The following is a 12,007-nucleotide window of genomic DNA, read 5'->3' as shown; positions in this document are numbered from 1 at the left end:
GTTTCCTTCATGCCGTTGAGTTTTATTTTAGTGAAATAAAACCTGTAAAATATTCCTGTTGGTCGACATCACTTTAAACAAACCTTCCAGATTAAAGACAAGCTGAATTTATCACGTCTGAATTCAATAATGACTCGTTAATAATGGCGAAGAGCGACGCACGTTATCCTTTAAAACACTGTTTGTTTCATGGTCTTGCTAATTCAGAAAAACAGATTCTTTGAATATTATTGATTATGATTGATTTGTCTTTGGAAATTGATTGGTAAACATTTCCTCTGAGCTTTAAACGTTAGCTGCCGGACGCTGTTTTCAGCGAGATCATGAAATGTAACTTGGTCGACGATGGATCTGAGAAAACTTTATATCTGCTTCTAATCAGGATATTTTTTGCTCTTTTTTTGTAAAAATGAAACTGGATTAATCTGTTTCACATGAAGCTTAACGTGTTTTACTGGAATAAGTCAGATATGGAACAAACAATAGACACACTGCTGGGTCTCTGGTTTATGATTGATCTGATTGACAGCTTCTACCTGTTCACCTGCTGCAGATGTGTGTGTTCTGTGTGTGTGTGTGCTCAGAACCAAACACGTGTTTTTGTCTGTTTTCCAGCGTGGCTTCAGGTTCAGATACGGCTGTGAAGGTCCGTCTCACGGTGGTCTGCCGGGAGCCTCCAGTGAGAAGAACAGGAAGACCTACCCTACTGTCAAGGTAACACTTCCCGTCTGCAGTGCTTGCTGTGTGTAAACGTGCACCTTGTGTGAACGTGAAGACGAAGGTCCACCTGCAGCCGGTCTTCAGCTGGAACTAGAAGCAGGTGGCAGGTTAACTTCATTCCAGTGTGAGATGATGAGGAAGCAGTCCGCTGGGTGTGTGTTTAGTTTGACAGCAGCAGCAGGAAGTCAGTTTCCTGCAGAGTAAATAACACCCAGTTCGTTCTGGTTGATCGTACCTGACATCTTATTTCTGCCGGCTGGATTCACGGGTTGATGATATTAATACAACACTTTGAGGTCTGAGCTGAACTCTAGGAGCTGATTTTAACCCTCAGAGCACAAGCACAAGGCTGTTGTGACTGTTTTTAGTGGGATTTATTTAATTTAACTATAAGTATTCATTCATTCATTCATGAATGAATGAATGAATGAATGAATAACTATAAGTACTCCGTATACAGCATGAACAAGACCTGGACACGAAGGGACTGAAGGATGAGGGTCTGGCGATAAAACACATGAAACACACAGGGAGCAAGGACCTGATCCATAAGTCAGGTTCTGTTGAAACTCTGAGGATTTTCACACTTTTCCGTTCCAGAAAGAGAAAGCTCGTCTTGTCTTGAGTCTGTTACCATGGTAACTGACATATTTGATATAATTTCCTGAAAAACAGCTGATCAAATGGTGTCAAATCTTCCAACCATACACATCCCACCCAACACACCTTAAACATGAGATGATGTCACACTACTTTCCTTTTCTTTTATAAATAGGACTTTCCATCATGACGTTGGCAACGCAGGTCATGTTGGAAAGACAACGGTGTGTCAAGTCATCACACACGTCTGAAAGGACGATATAATTCCATATATAAATTCCATACATTAAATCAAAATTCCATATATAATCCAGTGTGAATGGGCAGAGCTACTGTTAGTTCCACCTTAAACAAAGACCTCTCTGGATCCTAGCAGACGGGATCTCCTCACCATCCTCTTCCCTCCCCTATGATGAAGAAGATCAGCTTCAGTATATAAAGAAGTACCATATAGAGAATCATTTTCATGAATTACGTGACAGGACAGATACTGTATGTGTTCAAACCAAGCAGAAACCTCCAGCGGTTAAAAGTGAAGCCTTAATAGAAGTGCATAAAACTGCAGTTCCCCCTTCATCCACTAGGGGCTGCAGAACAGAGCGAATCCCCATAGACTCCCATGTTAAAAAGACCAACTTCACAGCAGAAATAAACATGTTTACAGCCTGGTTCAAAAATCCATTTTAGGTTTATAAGTCAGGTTTACCTTCATGACAACTGTGGGGGGAGTGAATTTTTTTCAAACTTGCCCATTTAAAAGTAATTTAATCTCAAAATTCGGCATATTTAGGGGCGTGTCCTTTTGATTGACAGGTACCCGATCTCCCACTTCAAGTAAGAAGAACGTAGAACAACCGCGGTTTTTAGTCGGTCAACAACGTGACTTAGCTTTAGCCCGCTTACCTTCGTTAGCTGGTTAGCTCCTGTTATCTCTGGGTTAGCTCGGTTAGCTCTTAGTTACAGAAAGCTCGGAGTTCACTCGATGTCAATCATCCACCATGACGCTCAAAGCCCACCTATCAGCTCCACCTCTTTGCCCATATTTGCATTTTCCGGGCGAGACGACACACATGCCCCTACAAGATGGCGATGGTAGGAACCGCCCACCAAGCTTCAGTTCAGCTTTTCAGAAACCTGTGGGTGACGTCACGGAGGCTCCGCCCATCTTTTTATATCCAGTCTATGGCTCAAACAGCAGTTTAAATGTCCAGATGTCCAGATTATTTACTCTGTACATCAACCACTGTGAAACATAAATGTCCAAACATGGTTAAAGCGATATACTTGACCTTTCTGAGGGGTGTTTTTATCATGTATTTCAGCTTCTTTAATGAGAGTTTTTCTTCAGTGGAATTAACCTACAGAACACTGAGACTGTATTTTATATACCAACACTTAAACCCACATGCTGCAGCTTTGATAGAGCTAAATATTCAGTCAGTGTGGTTTCCAGCTTTCACATTGGCTCCTCACAAGTTTTGTCCCATGATGTACCTCTCAGCATGAGAACTTCTTGCTCAAATGGGGTGAAATAACTGGTCCGCTTTTTGTCTATGGTTGCCATGGTAAATGACAGTTGGACTGGTCCGTTAATGTCTTGAAAAATGTCGTGCACATGCCTAACTCTGGCTTGATTAAACCAACTCAAAGTAGCTGATCTGGAACCAGAATGTGCAAGTTACTCAGAGTTTCTTGTCAGACTCAGTTGAACCTGCCTCCTGGAGCAGACCCTCCCTGACAAAGAGCAGACGTGATAATCAGGAAACAGAAACCAGAGGGCCGTTTGACAAACCTGAGATGAGGTGTTCAGCTGGGATTTTTATGGTTAGCCTTGAAATTATCATTAATTCTGTTTCACAAAAACAGTAAGACATAATTTACCACGTAATTTCAGTGCAAGCTACACAGAAACTAAATTAGAACAACGTCTATGTCCAGTTTCTGGATTTCCAGGCCCAGGTTTTCCAGGGTTTTTTTTTTTTTTTTACAGTATTTGATTATTTAGATCCACCTCCTGTAGCTGAACTAGTTTTTGCAGATGTGTGGCGACCTGAACACCTGGGAACTCTAACGTATAAATCAGTTTGATTTTACACTTACCTTTTGCTTTACCTACAAATGCTGCCTTTAGTAAAATATAAAAAAAAACATATAACCTATTGTTCATTTAACATATGGTAATGAGCCAGATGTTGCCAGAAGGAAGAAATATCCTCCTCCGTACAATCCCTCAGTTCATGTTCCGAACATAAACCAGACCCTACAGTGAGTATAGTCATTTAGCTAATAGCTTTATCATGGATTTTACCTGCTAATGCAACACTACAGGTCTGTCTATGGCAGGGGTCGGCAACCCAAAATTTGAAAGAGCCATATTGGACCAAAAAAACAAATATGTCCGGAGCCGCAAAAAATTAAAAGCCTAATATAAGCCTTATCATGAAGGCAACACATGCTTTATGTATCTATATTAGCTATATTAGCCTACTATCAAAATGACTAAGTTGGCTACAAATACATAATGAGCCTTAATGATAAAATGTTTATTTTCCCCGCTGCGCATCCTGTAGAGAATGGTGACTACTCTGTTGTACGATGCCGTCTCATGTTTAACTTCATTAATATATTAATGAGTTATGTTTCGTTGCTTTGATGAAATGAAAAATGCAATATAGAAATCCGATTTTTTTATGTCATTTTTATTTTGAGGATTCGAAAAAAACAACAAAATGGAATGTGCATAACGCGCCCCTTATCTGGGCAACAAACAGAGCGCAATAAAACGCAGCCTGCATTTATAAAAAATAAACCAATAAATCAAATTAATACAGTTTGATTACTGTGCAAATGCCAAGCAAGTCAGTGCGAGGGTAAAACAGAGCAGCAGCATCCTCTTCTCTTTAGACACGCAACCAACGCAGCTATCCTCTGACCTCAGCACCATTACCAAGTGTCATTCCAGATATATACTGACAAAAATCAGAAATCATTTTATAAAAACATCCACTTTGTTACTCAGTCTGTGTCTATGAAGGATTATGTTCTTACCCGTTTAATGTGACTTCTGTTCTCAGATATCACTGGTCAGCTTCTCAACATCGGACATGTAAGATGTAACTAGTGCTGAATTAATGTCCTTGATGTGCTGATCGGTGATGTTGCCGCCATTTTAATGGTCCTTTCCTTCACTGTCTTAGCGGAGAGGGGCATGTCTTTGATTTTCTGTATGATCTCGGTTTTGTTTTTGAAGTCTGGAAATACGTGTCCTGATATGTTGATGAATGACTCCTTCATGTAGTCACCATCTGTGAACGGTTTTCTACGCTTTCTTATCTCCCGGGTTGCACCAAAACTTGCAGCAGTGGTGGAGTTTGGAGATACAATCCACTTAAATCTAGTTTTGCGCTTCTCTAATTTCTCCAGAAGAAATGCAATCTCACTTTTTGTGTCACTCCCAACTGGGTACCGACTGCAAATGTAGCATCTTTCCCTGGAAATGTCTTTCCACATGACTCTTTGTTATTTGACAACTTCTCGCTACAGAGCAAACATTCAGGCAATCCTTCTGCATTGGCAATGAATGCAAATGATTCGGTCCAAGAAACGTTGAATCCTCTGTTCTCCTCGGTTATTTTTCTCTTTTTCCCTTTGGGATCCATGTCCCATCACACAGCCCCGGATTGTTTACAACGCCACCTGCCTCCTCCCGCCCTGCTGATAGGCTACGTGTGTCGCAGGCTATGACGCAAATCTTCCTTGACAGAAATGTTGAAATTTAATATTTATTCTACACATTTTTACAGCATTGGAAAACGTTAAGAATGTTTGTGTCATGTTTGTCCTCCTACAGAACCAGATCAAAACAAAAATATAGATCTTTTTCCATTTTTTTAAAAAACATTTTTGAAAAAGCTGCAGGGAGCCCCTAGGGTGGCGCTAAAGAGCTGCATGCGCCTCTGGAGCCGCGGGTTGCCGACCCCCGGTCTATGCCAACATCATGAACTCCCATATGTCCGTTGTTTTCACTAACATTATGGGATGTAATTCTTTAGAAGCCTCTGTGACTGGTTGTTGCTGACTGATGGTGAAGTAAAATGAAATGATCATTTGTAGCTGCATTCTGAAGACAACCGTGAACATGCCCTCAGTAGGATTACTCACACCTGGGCGGACGGACACGGTCATTCCTCCTCAGACTGGAAAAAGTTTGTGAAACCCCCCCCAACCCCCACAGGATAATTTGATACTACCTTTGTGAAAAATGCCCCTGGTTTAACACATACACAGGAAGTAAACACTACCAAATACATGAGGATAAACCTCTATATCAAACAGGAAGTTTTTTTTTAACTAACTCTATTTATTTACTTTTTATTTACCAAATCAAGCACATTAGAGCAATCCATGTACAGAATAGAACACAGTGAAAACAATAAACATAAAATAGGTAAAACAACAGAAACTGAACAGCTGACAAGAAAAAACACATAACAATAATGAAGGATAGTGATAGAAATAATAAAAGACAGAATAAATAAATATATTTTAAGCCTCATTTTACAGTCTTTTCCTGCACACAGCCTAGAAGCAGGTTCCTTAGAAGAGGGTCCTGAAAACTGAAGGCTCTTCCTCCCAATCTGGTCTTTGAAATCCTAGGAATCACAAGAATGACAGCATTTTTGGAACGTAGCTGCCGTAATTGACATGGTGCTATGAGATTTATTATGTAGGATCGGACTGCACTGTTTAAGTTTTGTAAGCAATGAGAAGAATTTTTGTGAAAAGAGAATAAAACTACTACTGGAGAGATGTGATCAAACGTGGATGTGTTGGTTCGGCCACAAGCTGCAGAGTTCTGGATCTACTGAAGGATTTTTAAGGAAACATTGGGACAACTTGCTAAAATGGTATTACAATAATCCAACCTCAAGGGATAAAAGCATAAATGAGTTTTTCAGCATTTTTCTCATTTTAGCTATGTCATTCGTATTGCCAGTCAATCAGTCAGTTGTTTTCTTTTTTTTTTTTTTTGTCTTGTCCAGCATTTAGGCAAGCAGAATGATGGTCTGGATGCTGTGTTCTGCTGAGCAAATTTTCTCTGCCAAGGGAAGCTTTATAGATATAATGATCCCCTTGACTTTCTTGATTTTCATTTTATTTCTATGTTTATTTTGTATTGTTGTTTGAATTGTAGAGTTTGTACTGCTGGACCAGAGAGGACAGACAAAAGACAGAAAGAGAAAGGAGAAGAAACACCTCATAAGAAAAGGGAAAGAGATAAAGGGAGAGAAAAGGGAGAGAAAAAAACAACAACTAACAAATAACCCAAAAACAAAAAGAAAGAAAACAACCTACAGATGTATACACACACACATACAGACACACACATACATATACACACACATACACACGCATACATACACATACATATACACACACGTATACACACATAATATATATATATACACATATATATACATATGTACACATATACATATACACATACATACATAGTCAGTTGTTTTCTGAACCACTCAATCCAATCAGGGTCGCAGGGACACTGGCCTTTCACTGGGCAAGAGGCAGGGCTCTCTCTTAGAGATAGGGTGAGAAGCTCGGTCATCCGGGAGGGGCTCAGAGTAGAGCCGCTGCTCCTCCGCATCGAGGCAAGCCAGATGGGGTCGGTCGGGCATCTGGACAGTATGCCTCGTGGACGCCTCTCTGGTGAGGTGTTTCGGGCACGTCCTTCTGGGAGGAGACCCGGGGGGAGACCCAGGACATGCTGGACGAATTATATCTCACGGCTGGCCTGGAAACACCTTGGGATGCCCCAATGTGGCTGGGGAGAGGGAAGTCTGGGCTTCCATGCTTGAAGTGCTGCCCTTCCGACCCGACCCCAAATAAGCAGGAGATAATGGATGGAATGATTGATTGACAAATCTTGGGGAGGAGCATGTTTGGAGAGATTGAAAGATGATGTGTCTGATTGATTGGTATAGGAGTGGAAGGGGCGTTTCTGTTTGCCAGATGGTGGGATGAGGGATGGATTGGTTATGGGAGGGTAATGGATGGGGTGTGTTTTATTGAAAGATGATCGGACGTGCCCCTCCCCATCATGTGTGTGTGTGATTGACATGATGGGGAGGGGCATGTTTGATTTGCAGTTGATGGATGGGACATGTTTGATTGACAGCTGAACTGCTGTCATTTTATTTACAATGATATTGACGAGAAGGAAACCGTTTCCATGGCTGATTTATTCATTCATTCATTCATTCATTCATTCATTATCCTAACCGCTTGATCTGATGAAGGGCTGCGAGGAAGCTGGAGTCTATCCCAGCATTCTTTTGGGCGAAAGGCAGGGTACACCCTGGACAGCTTGCCAGTCCATCGCAGATGGCTGATTTAGTTCATGTGTTATGGACACTTAGTCATAGCTTAAGCCTACCAGACATGTTTCATTACAATGGTTTGTTTTGTGTTTCTGTTTTTCATTTTTAACTCTGGACCAGAACAGAACCGCTTTTGGGAACCTGTCAGCTCAGTCCAGAAGGAACCAGCTGCCATTGTTTCTACAGAGTGGCTTTGTTTCTCTGTGGTTTTAGTTGGGACTAACCGATGCTGGCTTTCAGACCGCCGCTGTTTATGTTTCTGCCGCCTCTTATGAGACTGTCTCTGATACACTTGAGCTTATATTTCCTGTCATGTTTGTCTGTGTTGATGTTTACTTTGGAGCCTGAAGCTCCCACTTGTTCTGACCAAACCAGAACTGATGGGAAATCCCCAGATTCCTGCAGCTGGATCTTTGTTTTACTCTCTGCTACACTTTGCCATCAAAATACAAGTCAACAGTGATAAATGTGGTCCAGACTTTCATGTTCCAACATGACGTCTTATCTGGTGGATTCCACAATGAACATGATTTTATCTGTCAATGATTTGAATTCACCTGCTTTCACTGAGGAACCAGAAAAAAGATCCTAAGAGAAGAGTCTGAAGGTTTCCAGTCATGTCGGACTGAGTGACATTGATGTGAGATGCTTTCTTCATGTTCCTCTGGTAAATCTGAGGGTTTATCTGGGTGATCGTGGACATGCTGCGTGACGATCTGAGCTCATAGTTAAATAATTTCATGTTTTCTGTCCTAAATGAGTTGAAATGAAGCGAGACAACCAGACCTGGAAACAGGTTTTGGTTGCGTCTACGTCTGGCTTATGGGTCAGGGTTTTTGGTTGTGGGAAAACCCCTCCAAGTCCAAGGGCAACCAGTGGGCTGGTGATGAGTCTGACTTGCCTCTTCTTCTTTTGTTTAGATCATTGATAAGTTGTCCCTAAATGTAATACATGTCCTCAAAAAAAACCCCAGTTAGCACGTTGTTTCTAGTTTTTCTGCTTAATGATTCTGATTAGTTTTATTGTTCTGACCTCTTTTTTCCAGTTGTTCTTACAGAATAAAACAGAGCTGAGTTAACAGATCATACTTTGTCCCTCATTTCCTTCTTTGTGGTAAACTTGTCTCAGTGTATATTAACTGTTTCTGACTCCTCTAGTCACACAATATGAGTTCAGGATAAATTATAGAAGACTGATCACCACTGACACCTGCAAATCCAAAGACGTTGTTCCCAAACAAGACCAAAGTTAAGTCCTGAAGAGAAAGCTGCAAGCAGCTGCCAGATAAAATGTTTCAAAATAATATAAATTATTCATTAGTACATCAGGAAATCAGATCTGGAAAACTGATTTTGGCAAATCTTCATAAACGAAGGAATGGGATAACGTCTGGAAAACCTTCCAGATCAGAGAAGAACAAAATGATAAGCTGTGATTTTATTTCCACTAAGCATGTTTACACACACACAAAAAATATGATCATTACCTGATTTCTGGAGTTTTCAGGTAATTCAGGTGGTCACACAAACAGGAAAGTCCAACATCCTTTATCACACGTCTGCCATTACCAGGTAATAAAAATGGGATTTCCACACGTATATTTCTTTGCAGTACCCTGATATCTTTGTGCGTGTAGATCCTTTTATCTGATTAATTTAGTCTTTTATACAATCTGAATCAGCTTGTCTCGCTGGGATGACCCTAAAGTCAGATGTTTGAAATGGAACTCGTAATAACTTTGTTTCTGGACACCCCATGATAAAAATTCTAAATTTAAGGCTGGAAAATTATCAGAAACTTAATGATAAAGGAGAGTAAAGTGGTTTGGGGTGGATTACATTCACAACTGTGTCAAGACACCTTTGCACTCAACAAACCCATAGATAATACCAAAATGGGATTTATAATATGCATAAAGAACGAACATCTATTTAGTCGTGACATATTTCTTTGTATATTTTGTTTTCAGCGTTGGGTTTGGAGTGGTAGCGGGATGAGGGGGTTGGTATTATTATTATTATTATAGTGGATGTTAAAGGGGGCCTGCTGAAAGGGTTTGGGAACCACACAAGTAAATGTTCATCTGTAAACTATTGAACAACATTATTAACCCTTAACACTAAGATGCCATGTTCAGTAAACGCAGTGTTTAGAAAATGGCAGGGCGTGTTGTGACCATACACGCATGCACTCTGAAATTAGTCCAGTAGTGAACTGGGTGTTTTGAATATCATACTTTGCATGTAGCCACTGTTTCAGCTCTGTGTTGTCCTTTGTGGAGAGAAACTCTTGCCCTGGATCAAACTTTCATGCGACTAATTAATCTTAAACTCTGTGAACAAGTTTCCATTTTTACATTCTTCATGTACAAACTGGGCTTTATCTGATCAAGTCCCGATGTTTACACAGAGAATGTAGCAGCTGATTGGCTGCATTGTTTAAATTGATTGTTTTATACAGCTGAAAACAAACAAACAGCAAAGTTCAGCAAAGAGTTCAGTTGTTCAGCAAAGTAAAACACAAGACATCAGCTGATTCAGCTCCAGGGTTGTATTGATTTTTTTGTTCTTGCAAAAATTGAATGATGTTTTGATGATAGTCTTCTTCAGATCCTTCCAGACTATAAAAACATTTAAGTGAACTTAAAGTAAGGAAACTGCAAACCTCAAACAAACAAGTAAATCTAATCCTTACAAAGTTGTAACTTTACCCAGATGCTGCCACACCGTCATTCAAGCAGCATCAGTGTGTGTGTGGGTATGTGTGCACACTACACACATGTACATACGCACATATATATATATATATATATATATATATATATATATATATATATATATATATATATATATATATATATATATATATATATATATATATATTTATATCTTTTAAATGCACATGTCCAACTGTTAAATGTTTCAATAAATTTTGCACAAGTTGCTGTTCTCTAACAAGGAGCTTAACGGCAAAAATCACGGCAGGTGTGTGATCCTTGAATTGACCAATAAATGTCCTGGTTCAATTAGAGCTGGTGTTTAAACAGTTGTCCTCATCATGCTGTTCACATTTTGACATCATGAGACCAAGACGACTCCTAACAATGGAACAACAGTCCCTTGCCATTGCGATGCTTCAAACAGGACGTTCTCAGACAGAAGTGGCCACTGAGCTTGGAGTGTCACAGAGTGTCATCAGCAGGTTGCAACAGAGATATGGAGAGACTGGAAGAGTCACAGAAAGGCCTAGAAGTGGACGTCCTTTGGCCACATCCCGTGCTGATGACCGCTACATTGTGAACACTGCCCTGAGAAACCGGATGATGAATGCCACTCAACTCCAGGCACGTTTAAGAGAGGTGAGAGGCACCCAAGTGTCACGTCAGACCATTCCAAACCGTTTCCATCAGCGTGGTCTGCATGCTAGACGACCTGCACGGGTACCTGACCACACCACCAGGCACAGGCATCATCGTCTTGCATGGGCCAGGGAGCATTTACGCTGGACGAGGAACCAGTGGGCCTCAGTGCTGTTCTCTGATGAAAGTCGATTCACACTGAGCAGAAATGATGGCCGGCAACGATGTTGGAGACGTCAGGGAGAGCGCTATGCATCAGCCACTGTTGTCACCAGGCCAGCTTTTGGTGGTGGCGGTGTTACAGTGTGGGCAGGGGTGTCCACTTGGTACAGAACTGCCCTACACTTTGTGAATGGTACAGTGACAAGCCCATACTACCTGAATAACATCATTAATCCAGTGATTGTGCCCCTACATGAACAGCACAGGCCTAATTTCATCTTCATGGACGACAATGCTCCTGCTCATCGAGGCCGCATCATCAGGGAACGGCTGTTGGAGACTGGTGTACCTCAAATGGAACGGCCTGCACTCTCTCCAGACCTGAATCCCATTGAAAACCTGTGGGATCAGCTGAGCCGTCGTGTAGAGGCTCGAGACCCTGCACCCCAGAACCTCAATGACCTGAGGGCTGCCCTTCAAGAAGAGTGGGATGCCATGCCTCAGCAGGCAATAAGTTGCCTTGTGAACAGCATGAGACGTCGTTGTCAAGCTGTAATTGATGCTCAAGGGCACATGACCAGATATTGAGACGTTCAAATTTTTTGTTGTGGTGTAACTACCATTGTTGTTACCTTTTGTGTTGAATGAATTTTTTGAGATGAGGAAATCAGTAGTGCATCCTTCTACTTAAATGTCTTACTTTTATGATATTATATCACTGTAGCATGAACATATTGCATTTTCCATAAATTTCACCTGAAAGCCAAATATC

General features: G+C 41.0%; 1 protein-coding gene across 1 annotated transcript in view; it reads left to right on the top strand.

Annotated features, from left to right (window-relative positions):
* Positions 1-12,007, top strand: part of nfkb1 (nuclear factor of kappa light polypeptide gene enhancer in B-cells 1) — a 53,881-nt gene that overhangs the window by 13,754 nt on the left and 28,120 nt on the right. The window contains exon 5 of the mRNA XM_079249732.1: positions 616-714. Within this exon, the coding sequence (XP_079105858.1) occupies positions 616-714 (99 nt within the window). The remainder of the gene's footprint in view (positions 1-615; positions 715-12,007) is intronic.

This window comes from Telmatherina bonti (genome assembly GCF_933228915.1).
Source record: "Telmatherina bonti genome assembly, chromosome: 12".
In the NCBI taxonomy this organism is placed as follows: Eukaryota; Metazoa; Chordata; class Actinopteri; order Atheriniformes; family Telmatherinidae; genus Telmatherina; species Telmatherina bonti.
The sequence above is the reverse complement of the archived record's forward strand: the minus strand, read 5'-3'. Positions and strand labels throughout refer to the sequence as shown.